Below are 16,045 nucleotides of genomic sequence, written 5' to 3'. Positions count from 1 at the left end.
TGGGTCAGTGTGGAGAACTCATAGTGATTAGTCTTTTTCTGTTACACCAGTAACATTGTAACAGCAGCTTTTTCCTATTTCAATGTCTGTCTTTAGAGAAGTAGCAGATTTTCAGCTTTCTGTGGATTCTCTATTGGAGAACAGCAATGACCATTCAAGACCAGACATTCAAGTTCAAGCCATGCAACTGGCAGAGAAGGTACCTTAGCATTATTATCTTTTTTTGACATTATAATAAACACATTATTTTAAAGAAAGAAAAATACTCTGCAGACTATCTCAGCCATAATAATGAATTTAACAGTGTTTCTTTGTTCAAGGCACCTTGGAAAATACAATTTAAATTCATTTTAGCCATGCACTATAAGATGAGGATGATATTTCAAATTAGTTATAAAGCATTCCTCTTGAGCTGACATTGTTCAATTTTTTGATTAACTGCTTACAGGAGGACTGAAGTGTTAATTAAATTTACAGGTTGGAGCTGGATGGACTTCTGAATTTAGGAGAAGGAGCTTAATAAATTAGAACAATGGATTGTACTTTTTAAAATGAGTTTCTGAGAAGATGAGCATTAAAATATGAGAAGAAATGATTAGCAGTAAATAGAATCATGATTGCAGAGTAGAAGTGGTTAGATGATTTAATCATCCTCTTTGTAATTTCTCTGATGGCTTTGGTATCTAAAAGAGGAATTCAGAGGATTACAGAGAATGACCAAATTTAAATTGTTAGTGTAATACCATCAGAAAAGGCAGGTGGTAGACGAAGTGGTTTTTTTTGTTTGTTTGGTTTGGTTTTGTTTTTTTTAATAAGGTTATTACATATGACACAGAAGAGGTGTCTGGATACACTGAAGAATTAGAACAATGAAAGTCACTATCATAGAAAAGATGTTTAAAGAATGAGTATCATCAAGGAGCTTTGGTAGCTTAGTAAATAGTTCTTTGATCAAAAAAGACATCCCAGGGCCGACCACATGGCATGTTGGTTAGGAGTAGGCTTGGGACGCCAGCCCTAAGCAGCAGAGCCCCGGCTCTGATCCCACATGAGGCCCAATGACACTGTGCTCTCTATAGCTAAGATGGTGAACAACAGCTCGATCTGGAGCAGGGCTGCCGAGAGTCACCGGTGACTGTGTAGGCTGCAGTGGGGCTGGCCGGCAGCAGGCGTGAGCTTTCTTGAGCTGCCATGAGCCACCATAAGCAGCTGTCCAATGGCCGGCGAGCGACAGCCTCATCCGGGAAGAGTGCAATGATAATACCAACATGGGCCAGTGGAGTCACGTCCTCCACAACTAGACTAAAGAACAAAAGAATAGCAACTTGTCTGTTCCCTTCCCCCAATTCCCCAATAAAATCTTTAAAAAAAAAAAAAAAGACATCCCAGATTTTTATCAACAAGTACACCAGGAGTAGAATCATCCTAATTACAATATTTAGTCTCAAAATAAAAACTAGTGGCTCTTCAGTAGCAACAGGTATCTCTTCAAGTTTCATGGGTATATCAGGTGCTTTGAACATCTAGTTGGTTAAAATTTAAAGGCATATTCACTGAAGACAGCATATTTAAATTATTTACATTTTATATGTTGGTGCAAGTGCTTTAACGTGGGCCCTGACAGAATCTCATGTTCTGTGGCTCTTTTGAAAGGTGGGTGAGATAAAAAAAGTTCATGCAGGTCAGGGTGAGTAGGATGGGGGTAATGTGATGCCCTCTTTCTTCCATGTTAGATGAAGAATTTAGTTGAGAAAATGAGAGGAATACAGAATAGCGTTCTAGTCAGAAAAAGAAGAAAATGTGTTTACCCAAATGGAATGATAGAATCGAAGGTACTGACTAAGGCCCAGGTCCAGATATGATGACAGAGAAATGATGCACCTGCTGCCTTTGGACGTTGAAAATTTGATAATATTAGAACTACAACTCTCAGGAGGCCTGTTTTATAACACACCCATTTTACTTGATTTGTTACCTTTTCAGCTAAAATGTGATACGGTAGTGAGTGAAATCAGCACTGGTCAAGGAACTGTAAATTTCAAAATAAACAGAGAACTATTAACAAAGGTAAGAATGGGTTATGTTTCAGCTCTTGCATCTTCACTCTCTGCTTTAGCTACTGTGGTTTCCCTCCAGTTCTTACATTTATTGTGCCTCCTTTTGCCTCAAAACCTTTGCACATTGCGATACCTCTGCCTGGAGTGTCACCCTAGGTAACTCCTGCTTATTCTTCAGATCTTGATATTTCCTGGGCAGTGCCTTTCTGACCCCTTCATTTATATGCTCTCATAGCACTATATATTTCTCCTTTGCAGAACTTACCATAGTTGCTGTTTTACATTCTTTTTATTTGATTAATGCCTGTTGCCCTTTAAACTCTAATTTCCATTAGTACTTATGGTTTCTGTTTTTCCTCACTGTTGGATCCCCAGTTCCTAGCACAGTGCCTGGCATGCAGTAGGTGTGAGATAACTATTGTTGAATGAATTAATGGACTCTGTATTGAATACAAGAAAGGTACTGCTGGTTCCTGCTCTCGGGTAGTCTATAATCTGTTCAAAGTGTAAGATTTTTACAAAACCATAAGACAGTTTCTTCTTTTAATAAAACAATAAATATTAAAACAAAAAAAAGATGATTGGTACAGTAAGCATAAGAAAGACCAAAAATGGAAAAATCAGGATGGCCTGGAGGGATTGGGGAATTTGCATAGAGGAATTGGGTCTCAGTCAACGAGACCATGGAGGACACTTAATCCTGAATAGGCAGTGGTTTGAGACCTTTTGTTGAGAGTTTCATCTCAGTTGAACTTGAAAACTTTTCATAATGCATGCTTTGGTGTTTTTTTTAAAAAAAAGAAGTACATACCAGTATTGAGTTTGTCAGGCTTAGTAAATGCTGCAGTCTTGAAATGAAAATAACTATAAAACCAAAATTTCTAATAATATAGTTTCTAACTGAAAGAGAGTTAGTATTTTGTGTTTGTCTTTAGATCTTTGAACTTGTTTCTTTTATCTTTTTTTCACTCCTACTTGAAGGTAAATTAGTTAACCAAAATCAGTCACAGGGATACGAAGGAAATTTGTTTTGAGTTCGTTAGAAAATGTCTACAACCTGCTGGACCGTAATAGCATTTCATGCCAATTTAGCAAACCAATGAGTGTAATTTACCATTTTTATGTAAGTGACTCTTTATTCCAGTTGCTAGGTCAGCTTTTATGGAAGTGGAAATGCAGCTCACCCAAAATGCCCACCAAACTTTAAGCCACTTGACAGGCAGCAATATTGTACTTTTTTTTTTCCCTGAGGTGGGAAAATGTGCTATTGTAGATGGAGTTTGCCTTTACAGCCAGCTTAGCTGAAAGAGATGCGGTTTTTATTTCAAAGCAAGGCATATATTTACTTAATAATTTAAAATTTCAATGGCCATGAATTTTCTTGCTTTATTGCAATTAACAAACTGAGATTCTCTCTAGCTTAAGGATGCCTTTTTGCTCGCTTATTAAAAATATTCCCAAATCCTTCTTAATTGACAACACAGGGACAAGAGCTGTTGAGGTCCAGCTACTCTTTCTCACATGGAAATGCTATCTTCATTGCAACCTTGAGGATCAGGATCTTAGTATGATTTTTGTAAAAGGAACAAATTGCTCACAGTAGCCCTACTCAGTGTCAAAGTAAAGATATATCCCAGAGCCCTGAACACTGATATTCTGAAAGAGAAGCATTGAATGTCTTGTGTTATAAGTTGCAATTTTTTAATGATAATTCTTTTTTGCTCAAAGTCTAATTTCTTATACATCTGGCTCCATTATTTTTAGGCCTTAAACAGTGGCATTTGCGTGTCTAATAAATTTTTCAGATCACATCAAGAAAAAAAATTTCAGCCCTTCTTACGACCATTATAAAACTTTTTTTATTTTTACATTTTAAAGTTATCAAGATTGACATGTAGCCAATGATCTATATCCAAAACTCAAGCAGAGAATTATGGATTTGTCATTGCTTACACATGTACAAACTTAACCTTGCATAAAACATCTCTTCATGAATTCCAATTGAATTATTAGCACCAGGAGCATGAGGAATGATTAAATGTTAGCTTAAGTTTGGATCACTAATAGTGGCTTAAACTGTCTTCTTATAAATCCTCCTCAAAGGTAGAAGGCTAAAATATGAAATTAAAGTCAGTAGAAACTGCCAAGTCTCTGGGACTAGATAATAATTTTTTTAAAGCTAGAAGATGATATGACTAATTTGTATCATTGTGAAGAGCTATCACTTTGGTACCAAACTCGTACCTGTCAGTAGCATACAGATGATTTTCAAGAGAAACTGTAAATTCAAGTAATAGTTAATTCAGATAGGGAAAGAAAATATGAGTTTAACTAAATAGGAAAAGGGTAAACAAAACCCTGTTTTTAGGTGTGCCTTAGAAATAATGGATAGCATCATTTTTATTTCATATGTACACATGCATTTCTTGTTTTCCAAATTCAGCTTTGCATGCTGTACCAAAACTTAAGGAAAAAAGAAAAAGAGATACTAATTTAAATGTCTGTAAATTCTGCTCATTATTTTGCTAAGTCTATGTCAGTAGGCACTGGATGCATTCAAGTCATGTGTAGTGCCAGTCGGCTGAACACATGGAAAGAAAGAGTAATTAAATACTTTTCTACTATTGACCAAAGGATTGAGTAGACAAATAGGTAGTGGTAGCTTGATTAGTTAGAAGTCCGGTTGAGAGCTGTAGAGAAATAGCATCCAACCAAGAGTTAGATAAATTGACAAAAATCATCCACAGAAAAAGTGATGGTGATAGACAAACAAAAAGTACCAGCCTGTTGGAATATTTAATTTGCTAAAGCATCCCAAAAAGTGAAACCTTTGAAAGATTTAATATCTGATTATAAACTCTTTATGCACCTATATTTACATTACTGAGTACATCTTATAGTTAGACATAAGTAGTGATGAGTGGATGGGCCTCTATTGTATAATTAACAGCTTTCTCCCGTGTGCCCACTATATATATTTGCCAGGGATTATATTACTGAAATCTGAAGATAAAATGGCATAGATCATGCCCTCAAGGAGCTCATGATCGAAAAGAAAAACATATCAGTGTAATGTGTGATGGGTACGATAATGTGATGACTAATATAATGAAGGCACGTATAAAAATTCAATCCAGTGTAAAGAAAGGTACACAGAAGTCTGTCTTGAGACAAGAGGAGATAACCTTGAATTGGGATGAAGATAAATAAGAATATACCTGGGAGATACAAGGCCAGGCATTCCGGGCAGAGAGGACAGCTCAGGCCAGAGTACAGACAGTCAAGAACATGGCATTGTCTGGAAATCAGCAGATGATTGAGTATGGTTTGCACATAGGACGGTCTGGGGGAGGATAGGAAAGTATATTGTGTGAAGGGCCTACATGCTCTACATAAAGAGACTCAGTTTTTTCCTGTGTCATCATTTTCCATGGTGTGTTATATATATCACAGCTGGCACATGAGATGATTTTTGGTATTACACTAATGAAATTTATTTAATTTCATTAGTTATACAGTTGACCCTTGAACTCCATGGGTCCAATTATACATGGATTTTTTTCAGTAACTAATGTAAATGTATTTTCTCTTATGATTCTTTTAATACTTTTCTCTAGCTTACTTTATTTTAAGAATACAGTATATAATACATATAATATACAAAATATATGTTAATTGGCTGTTTATGTTATCGGTAAGGCTTCCAGTCAACAGTAGGCTATTAGTAGTTAAGTTTTGGGGGAGTCAAAAATTATATATGGATTTTCAACTGTGTGGGGTTGGCACCCCAACCATGCGTTGTTGAAGAGCCAACTGTGTATTTATTGCAATAAATAACTCTCCTCATTTGTGATTTTTTATTATGGGTATTATAATGTGCCTTTTAACAAATCAACTTACTCAAAATTAAAAAAATGTAAAGGTGATAATGCCTGTAAAGTAAAAATAAAATCACAAATTGCTGAAATCTTTGAGTGGTAGGGAATCCTTGAAGGAACATAGACTTGATTAAATACAATATATGTATATGTGTGTGTGTATATATATCATGTAAGAAGATAGGCATTGTTGTTTTGTTGTGCTGGTTGTTTTGTAGTGGTGCACCTGACAAATGATGAGGGTCTAAAACCAGGGCAGAGGGTATAACTATAATAATATTTAGGAGTTAGCATGTGCATGGCTTGGTGATGAATAGGTGACAGGTTATGGAGATTATGGAGGGAAAAGGGTAAATCTTAGGAACTCCTAAGTTTCTGACTTGGTTAGCTGGGGATAAAGTTCATGGAAATGGAAAATGCAGCAGGAAGAGAAGTATATTCTGTTTGAAGAGCTTGCGAGAGATGTCCAGTCCTGAATTGGACTTATCCGCCTGCATAAATGGTAGTTGAAATCTTAAGACTTTACACCTAGGAGAATGGTAAAGTAAGGAGCTAGAAGCAAGGAAGGAGTGCAGGGTGGGGAGTGAGGTCAGGCAGTAGAAGAGGAGCTTGCAAAGGCAAGTTAGAAGCAAAAATCAGTAGAGAGTAGTGTTCTTACAACCAAGGAGGGAGGGTAGTTGCAAGGAAAAGAGAGTAGTCATCAGCTAGGATGGTGTGTGAAAAATGGTTGCCCCGGGGGAAGGTGAGAAGGGACCAAGGTTAGGGCAGATGATCGAAACAGATTCTTGAGCCTGACCTTAATTGTTTAATTTTTTTATTTTACAAAAAGAATATTCATAAAAAGTAATATATTAAACAAAATTTAAGCATTCAGCTGGATTTGGCATTTAGAATTTTCATTTGAAGAGCGCTCTCAGTGAAATAGAGAAAAAAATCTCCAGGTAGCAGGTGGGTCAAACTGTTAATGAAAGCTTTGGAAGTGGGGCATATGAAAGAGTCCTTTATTAAATGTGCTGTTTTATTTGTGCTAGAGAAATCAATGAACCGAGAGTCATTTGGTAAAGAAAATTTTAACTTACTGCTATTACTATTTGTGGAGTCTACCATCCATTACATAAAAAGTCATGGAAAGTAAAAAAGATAGGTAGACCTTAACTTTAGAATAATCTGAATGTGAACTTTTTCTCACTGTTTACTTCTCCGTTGGCAATCTTGCTGCTCACATTCTTGAAGTAATTAACATTTATTAGTCCCCTAGTGTATGGCAGTCGCTGTTCTCTTTATTGTCTCTGGTTTTATTAGTCCTTTCTCTCTACGTCCTGTACTGTATGAGTGAACAGAATATTATTTTCTGTGTCCTTGGCAGATACATGCTGTTTTTGAACCTTAGTTTTTGCAGCTGTTCCATGGGAGGTGTTGCCCACCTCTAAGATTGTGAGGCTTAGAGATAACATAAAAGCATCCAAACTCAAACACAGCACTCTGTAGATGCTTCTTAAAATTACTGCTTTGCAGCTTCCTGCTACCTTCTCTGCCTTTACCATTAGGTGACCATATTAACCAACTCTTATGATAGTGAAATTCTTCACGTTGAAAACTACATATTTAGGACTCAAAATCAGTTTGAGAAGTACAATCAATATAAGAGTAAATAAAAGTCTACCACAGTAAATTCAAAACCCTAACCCTTAAATAAACAAATAAATACATCATCACCATTAGTAAAAACAATAAAGTATGAATTTTGTGAATTATACAGTAGTTCTGTGTTAATAACTAAAAACTAATCTGGAATGTGTTTTGGCAGTTGCTGTGTAAGTTCCTTGTTTTTTACTTATGTAGCCAATAGGCATTTGAATTATAATTTTTTGTTTTCTACCATTACTTGTGATCATTAGTATTGCAAAAGTAGCAGCAGCATGCTGTAGTTAACACATAGCTATAGAGTAAAAGAAGTTTTTGCTGTATGACTTAATAGCCATATGACCTTAGGAAAGTTACTTAACCAGTCTGTACTTCTATTTCCTCATTTGTAAAAATGATACTTACCTTTTAGGGTTATTGTGAGGGTTAAATGAGTTAATATGTAGAACATGCTTAGAACAGTGCCTGACACATAGTATGCAGTCAGTAAATATTACTAGATGCGGCTTCTGGTGTTATTCTTACTATTTGCTGTGGGACTTAGGCAGTTACTTAACCTCTCTAAACTTCAGTTTCTTCACCTGTAAAATATCTACATCATTGGTTACTGGAAAGAGGAATAGACAGGATGTAGAAAAGGGCACAGAGCCCCTATAGATATTAACTTATAATATTACTGCTCTCACTAGCATTAGTAATGTAAGGTGCTGCTGCTGACAGTGCTATGAAATTCTCAGTTCCATAAGTTAGAATGAGCAAAATAGCAACATTTAGTTCCCAGTAACAAAGTAAGAAAATTGCAATTTTTTTTTCTCTATCATTAAATCCCAGCCTTTACTTTTCAGACAGTGCTACAACAAGTAATTGAAGATGGCTCAAAATATGGATTAAAAAGTGAGCTTTTCTCTGGTCTTCCGCAGAAGAAGATCGTGGTTGAATTCAGGTAAGTGCCTATTCATCTTACGTGTTGGTTAATCAGCTGGCTGGTCAGGTGAGTGTTTTGCCATTATCATCTGAGGTCTCATGAAATTACACATGGAAAAACTGAAAACCAGTGAGATTATGTTTTCTTAAATTCACAGTGAATTGATCATTAAACCATGAATAAAAAATTTTGGATTCCAAGCAAAGCTATGTCTAGTGACTATTTTGGGCTCTGTTTTTTTTCAGAATTAAGTACTTAACAGTTACTTTTTTTATTTTTAGAAGAACAAGTTTTTCATTTTACTAGACTTTTTTTTTTTTGCTTTGGTTGACAGTTTATTAAATACACTACATTTGTATCTCATACTGTAGTGTTTTTAAATCATTCACACATGAACTTAGTAAAAACATACTTTATAGAAAACTATTGGCAAAACTAAAAATAAGAACGCATGTTTTATACACATATTAGATAAACTGCTGGAAATGTTAGGAATTACTTGAATATTATTAGACTCAAAGCAGAGGTAATGGTTACTACCATATTAAGAATTTTAAAGTAATTTGATTACCAGAAAACAAAGCCTTGTAGTATTTGTAATAGATAATTTTAAAAATTACCAGAAAATAGTTTGAAGTTTTAGTATGCCTCTGAATAATAGTCTTCATAATAACTTTCTGATATGCTATCACTACAACCATAAAATATATTTCAACTGTTTTTAAGTAGCCAAAAAAGGAAAGGAAACACTTTCAGAGTACAGCTTACAGGTTGATAGCTCATGAAAATTATCAGAGATATTGACTTTGACTTCCTAAAGGCTGAAGAAGAGTCTTAATGAACTGTTTTCCCATTTAGAAAGACAGAACTTGCTAGAGTCTTTTGTTTTCTTAAGTATGTATTTCTGTGGAGGATTTTTAGAAATTGATATGATAAATATGATTTAAGGTTTCCTAACTCATTAAAATTTATGATGATAACAATTCAACTTAGTTATGATTAGTACCTGGATAACAGAGGCGAGAGGGTTTTGTGGATTCCACATTTGTACTCTCTGCCATTCATTTGTGTTCTGAAAAGGCAGATCCTCTAAGACTCAGTAAAGGCATCTGTTTATGATAAGGACTGATTGCTAAGTAAACTAATACTCCTATGGAGTCTCCCACCTCCTGTTGTTCCAAATGTAAATATTCTCACAAAACAGATTTGAGGACCTCTGATTGGTAAAATGGAACTCCAAAAGATCAGGGTACCAGCTCTGACTGTCAGTAAGTGATTCTGTTATCTCGGATGGAACAGCTTTTTCCCTAGTCTCTTTTCTTATATGGAAAATAACAGCAATAATATTTGTCTCTTCTTACAAGATTGAGGAAATTACATGAAGTAATTTTTTTACAAGTCCCAGTAAGGTGTCCAGAGGAGTTGAATTTGTATTTTCCATTTCATTGTGTTCCTTTCCCAGTAGGAATATGGTGCCAGAGAATGGTAAATTGATGATTTTAGGAAACATTCTGTCAAGGCCGAAGACCTAGATAGATTCAGTTCTTCTAATCCTAGAGAAAAATTACAAAAGCTCTGAAAACTTAAACCAGATAATACAAATACCTAGTTTGAAAAAAATCAAAGATTACAAAAGGATGTTCACTGAAAAGGAAGTCTACTCCCTCCCCGCCCCAGTTTCCCTGTTCTCTCTTTATAGGCATTGACCAATACTAGGTTCTTATTTACCCACCAGGAGATATTCTATGCATTTATGAACAGATCACACATTAGGCATTGTTCTACTCCATGTTTTTTTCATTAAACAATGTATTTTATGTTCCTTTAATATCAGAAAATTCAAGGCTCATTTCTAATTTTTATTGTTTCACAGTATTCTGTCAATTTTTAAAATCTACTTTATTGAAGTATGATTACATACAATACAATACAGTTCTCCATATTTCAGCATAGAATTTGATGAGTTTTGGAAAAGGTGAATAAGTCATGTAACCACCACTGCAATTATGGTATAGAACATTTTCTCTCTCTTTTTTTTTTTCTATTTTATTGTTTGCTTTTATCTATTTTATCTATATATTCTCTTTGATTTGGTCTTCCTGTTCTAGTTTCTTAAAGGAGAACTTTAGATTATTGATTTGAAACTTTGCTAATATAAACACTGCACGCTATAGATTTTTCTGCTTTAGCTCAAATTTGCTATTAAGGCAGTCCTAGAGGTCACCTTGTTTGCTCTCATTCTCTCAAGAATCACAGTCCTTCACTGCCCAGTTTCATAAAACCAGTGTTTTATATATTTTTCTGGTTTTCTGGTTAATTTACCTTTATAATATTGTAAAATTCTTAAAATTTTCAAACATATACAAACCAGAAAACAGTGTAAGTAAGTTCATCACCCAGATTTGGTAGTTATCATGACACTGCACATTTGCTTTCTTATCTCTTTCCTTTGTTGTCTCAGTTCCCTCATTTATAAAATGAGAGGTGAGGGTACCTTACCTCACACCTCTTATGAGTATTAAAGGAATTAATGCATGTAAAGTGCCTGAAACTATAACTCAGGTAGTGAGTGCTCTAGAAGCATTTGCTATTGTTAAATTATTGATTTCAACTTCTCAAGCACACACAGGGTGATAAGGGTGTTGATTGAGAATTTGGAGTGGTGATCAAATTTCTGATTATTCTGGGAAATGTTATTCATGAATATTTTTATATTTTTCAATTTTAATTTCTGATACAGCGACTATTGATAGATACTACCTATAAAAACAAAATTCCTTTGGGGTCCTCAGTAATTTTTAAAAGGATGAAGTGTTTGCAAAGTGGTGCACTAAACTAAATTCCTTGTAATCAATATTGCTTGTGTCAAAACAATATCTCTGAATGTCTTAATCTAGTTCTCCATCCCGAAATGTATCTTCTTCCTAAGTGTGCCATTTCTGTGTGTGGTACTGCTTCATGAATCACAGGATCAGTTTCACTAAGGATGATTCTTTGAGTTCTAATTCATTTTTGCTCTAAATTTCTAATTTTTAACTTATTTTTTCCCTAAATTACCAAAAACCTTAGTCCCCCAATTGTGTTAAACTGTGGAGGTATGACCTGGTGCATTTTAGAACTCTTGTTCTTAGCACAAAAATATAACTTTTCCAATTATTTACAGTTCACCTAACGTTGCCAAAAAATTTCACGTTGGACATTTACGTTCTACCATCATAGGTAAGTGTTGTTTTACAGAAAACACTAAACATGCTTTTGGGGTACTGCTTGATAATGCAGTCTAATGGTTTAATGCTTAAATAACAACAGGACAAAAACCAAAAAAGTTTAAATTTATGTGAGCTTTGTTACTAATTAAATATTACACAAAATGGGAAAAATTGGTTTAGAAGTGGAAAAAGAAATTTGTTTCAAAACCAAAAGATTAACTCAGAAACCAGTTTTAACTGTCTGTTTATGTTTTTAACTTTCTAAAAATATGTATGCATATGGAGAAAATCTAAAAGATGCAAAAATGAAAATAGTTATGTGGGGATGATAGTAATCCCCCCCAATTTTTTGTCCATATAGTTTGTTTTTAAAAAGAAACAATGTTATATGTCAATTATATTTCAATTTTTTAAAAAAAGAAAATCTCATGTCATGTGAGTACTAATTAGAATGTTTAAGACCAGAAATTGAAACACTATTCTAATAGATTACTATCATACTTGATAGCTATAATGCTTCAGAGTATATACTTATAATTTCCATGTGTTTAAAACATATAATACAGCCCAATTTAAAAACTGCAATTAGAATTGTATAATATTAGAATTGGAAGGGACTTTGAAGTTTATCTCATCTGTCTTCTGGTATAGAAATCTGTCTATTACATGCTTAAGAGACAGCCATTTAACTGTACTTGAATACTTCTAAGAATTGGAGAAATCAACACTTTGTGGCATAGATTATAATTAAACTGGAGTCAGTTCTCATTGTTACAAAGTTCTCAAGCAACATTTTAAGAGAGGAAATGAGAAGACTTGATGAAAAAAGAATATAAGAAATATACTGGGCCGGCCAAGTGGCGCGTTGGTTAAGAGCTGGCTTGGGACACCAGAGGGCCCCGGTTCGGATCCCAAATATGAGGGCCAGTGACACTGCCCTCTACAGCTAAGATGCTGAACAACAGCTCAGCCTGGGGCTGGACTGCCATGAGTTGCCAGCGACGGCTTAGGCTGCAGTCCCTGCAGCAGTGGGTTGCCATAGGCACCATGTGTAGCCAGCAGCCAGCGTGAGCGGCCAGCAGCCACCCACCATGAGGGGCCGTCCAGAAGCCAGCGACTGATCTGCCTCGCCCGGGAAGAGTGCAGTGATGGTGCCAACTTGGGCCAGTGAAGCAACATCCTCCACAACTAGACTGAAGAACAAAAGGACAGCAATTTGTCTGTTCTCCTTCCCCTAATTCCCCAGCGCTGTTCCCTCCCCCTAATTCCCCAATAAAAAATCTTTAAGAAAAAAAAAAAAGAAATATACTATATCACAAAAGCTACATGAGTAAGTCAAAAGTGTAGAAGTAAGTGATGGGTAGAGCATGATAAAATTGTTTAATAGTTGTTAAGGGAAATATTTGGACCAGAAGAGAGAATATTTATTGAGAATTTACTTACCATGTTAAGCGTTTTCAGGTATTAGCTCAGTTAGTTTCACAACAGCCCTGTTTAATAATAAGCACTACTAACTCTGGCCTATGGATGAGGAAATTCTCATACCAAAAGTAACTTTTCCAAAATCACTTAGCTAGCAAGTATCATAGCTAGGATTGGAAAATAAACAGTCAGTTCCAAAGCTGATTCAGTCCTTTAGTTGGATTTGTAAGATATTAAGGTGCTAAGGAAAAAGAGGAATAGTCTGAGTACCAGCTGAAGAAGGTGGGTGGTTCCTATTGCTGGGACTATATAGAGTGGGAAAGTCTAGAAGTAGGGAAGCTGGAAGAGCATCAGCTGCAGTAATTTAAGTCATATATACATATTATTTGCAGAAAACTAGATCTACTCTAGTAAAAGCAGGAAGAGATTTACTATAGGACATTGAATCATTTACAATGTTGTTGGAAGTGCTAAGCAGCTTTGGATTCAGCTGACAAAAATGAGCCTTAAAACTGTACCATAGAACTTGGTCATCAAGGGAGCTTCCGCCTTTTCTGCAGTCACTTCCACTGCTCTAGAACCACGCTGCCAGTGCCGTGGTCGGGTGACTGCCACGAGTCCTGCCTTCCCTTCTAGAATTCATACTAGCAAGAGAGGCAGCCCCATACCCAATCTTTCAATCACCTTGTAGGTCGGTCACATGCTGGCACACTAGGACCTCTGTTAGTAATGCCACACGCATACACTCGAAGCCTCCATAACTGTGCTTGTCAGAAAAAAATAGAAGTAGTTCCCGTTTCACCTCATTTCCACCCTCGAAATCTCATGCAAAGTGTATCTGATTGCCCAAACCTAAATGACATCTGGAACCCTAACTGCAAGAGATTTTGGGAAATGTAATTTTTAGGTTTCCAGCCTCTGTGGTGTGTTGAGGGCACACTAGAAGGAGAGTGGAATAGATGTTGAATATGAAACCAGTATCAGCAGTTCAGGGAGGTGAAGGCCTTGGACTGCTGCATGCTGTTAGGGAGCAGGCATGAGAAGATGGATTTCCGTGCTTGAAAGAAGGTAAAGTGAGCTATTTAGAAAACAAAACAAAACAGTATAGCTCAGGTTCTTTAGTGCACAGCCAAATTATTTCTTGGTAATTATTGAGATTCTGTTATTTTCTGTCCTTGGGATTAACTTGGAGTAGCAATTACTTTAACATGTTCCCACCAACCATTAATGTTAATGAAAATTTTGTTCTTGTGAAAATTGTGAGATTCTGTGGAATAACTGCCCCCCAAATAATTCCTTACTTCCTTTCTATAGCATAGATGAAAACATAATAATGAACATTTTAGTAAAAAAAAAAACAACACAAAACTGAGTTGATAAATTTTGCCAAAAGAATTTTCTGTTATACTTTGATAATAGAGAAGCACACGGTTCTTATGCCAAAACGGATAACAAAAATGAGAAACTGTATATTTTATTGGTTATTAGGAAATTTCATAGCAAATCTCAAAGAAGCTTTAGGACATCAAGTAACCAGAATAAATTACCTTGGAGATTGGGGCATGCAGTTTGGTAAGTTTGAGATTTTATTTTTCATTTCACTGTTAAATTTGATATGTTTTAATATTATGTCACTTGATCATCTGGACAGAATTATAGGCAAAATCCCATTAGATAAAGTAGTGCCTCTTACCTAATTTTTTTTCCTAATGTCTCTTTTCCATAAACGTATTCTTTTTATTAGAGTAATTCTCACCATACATGTAAATTTGGGGGAGGAAACTACACACATTCAGGGCAACACCTGATAAATACAGGCATTTGTGGTTTTATTAAAGAAAAGTAGCTTAGATTTGTGAGTTAAGTGTAGAAGTGAGTACTGAGGGGGAAAAGTCAGTTTGGCTATATACACCCTTCTCAATCACAGCCCTGCCATTTTTAAAACAAGGGAAGCCCCGCCTCCCTTGGCCATCCTAATGAAAGGTGATCTATAGTTAGTTTTACCCTGGGCCAGTCGTCTAGAGGACAAAGTGGGAAACTTTGACTCCCCTTTAAATTGTACAGTGGTGAGTGGGGTAGGGGTGGTCAGAAAGAAATGAGAGGAATGAGACCCGAGCAGATGAGTGCCACAAATTATCTCCCATGTCATGAGTTTAGTCAGAACCATTCCTAGTTCATACATACCAGTAATCAAGGTGTGGAAAGGCAGGATAAATGAAGTTGCTAAGGCAGTGAAGGACTGGTAGTATGTGAAATGCAAACTTTTAAAAATATGTTGCCTACTGTGTGTGTGTTTTAAGATCCAGCCCTAGTGTTATCTCTGTAAAGCAGTCTGACACACACACACACACCCTTGCCCACCTTCTATATCACCAAGTTCCTAGGCCTCAGCTTTGCTCAAATAGGCTTCTGTCTTACTGTATTCTTCTTTGTTAGATGGTATGTTCCTTGAAGGCATGGACTGTCTCTGTTTTTTTTGTATCCATAGGGCTTGGCACATGAGAGGTACTCAAAATGATGAATGACTGTTCTAGGAAGTATTTTACAATACTAATCCAAAAGAAAGGCTAGGTAATATTTTAAAGCTTCTATAAAGTGTAGTGTGTGCTGCCAGTGCCGAAGTTCACCGACAATATTATGTTCCTTATCTAGTGAAATGAAGTCAGAGCTTTTTGAAGACCTTTATCATGATCTTCTCTTATGAATATTATCCTTTCAGTTAATTAAAATTCTATTTAGACCCTAAACAGGGTAGAATTTGAACCTGTTAACAGTGCCCTCGCTATTCACAGTGGAGGAATCAGAAAACACTCCCAGGGCCGGCCGAGTGGCGCGATGGTTAAGAACTCGCTTGGGATGCCAGAGGGCCCCGGTTCGGATCCCACATATGAGGGCCAGTGACACTGCCCT

General features: G+C 35.9%; 1 protein-coding gene across 4 annotated transcripts in view; it reads left to right on the top strand.

Moving 5' to 3' along the window:
• RARS2 (arginyl-tRNA synthetase 2, mitochondrial) overlaps positions 1-16,045 on the top strand; it is a 55,533-nt gene that overhangs the window by 21,013 nt on the left and 18,475 nt on the right. For all 4 annotated transcript variants that reach the window (XR_002126147.1, XM_019661714.1, XM_019661713.1 and 1 more), the window contains exons 3-7: positions 97-199; positions 1,984-2,067; positions 8,425-8,522; positions 11,668-11,723; positions 14,624-14,707. Coding sequence is in view for 3 of the 4 variants with exons in the window: in XM_019661712.1 (XP_019517257.1) it covers positions 97-199; positions 1,984-2,067; positions 8,425-8,522; positions 11,668-11,723; positions 14,624-14,707 (425 nt within the window). In the remaining variant the exon portion in view is untranslated. The remainder of the gene's footprint in view (positions 1-96; positions 200-1,983; positions 2,068-8,424; positions 8,523-11,667; positions 11,724-14,623; positions 14,708-16,045) is intronic.

This window comes from Hipposideros armiger, unplaced genomic scaffold (genome assembly GCF_001890085.2).
Source record: "Hipposideros armiger isolate ML-2016 unplaced genomic scaffold, ASM189008v1 scaffold_358, whole genome shotgun sequence".
Taxonomy (NCBI): domain Eukaryota; kingdom Metazoa; phylum Chordata; class Mammalia; order Chiroptera; family Hipposideridae; genus Hipposideros; species Hipposideros armiger.
The sequence above is the reverse complement of the archived record's forward strand: the minus strand, read 5'-3'. Positions and strand labels throughout refer to the sequence as shown.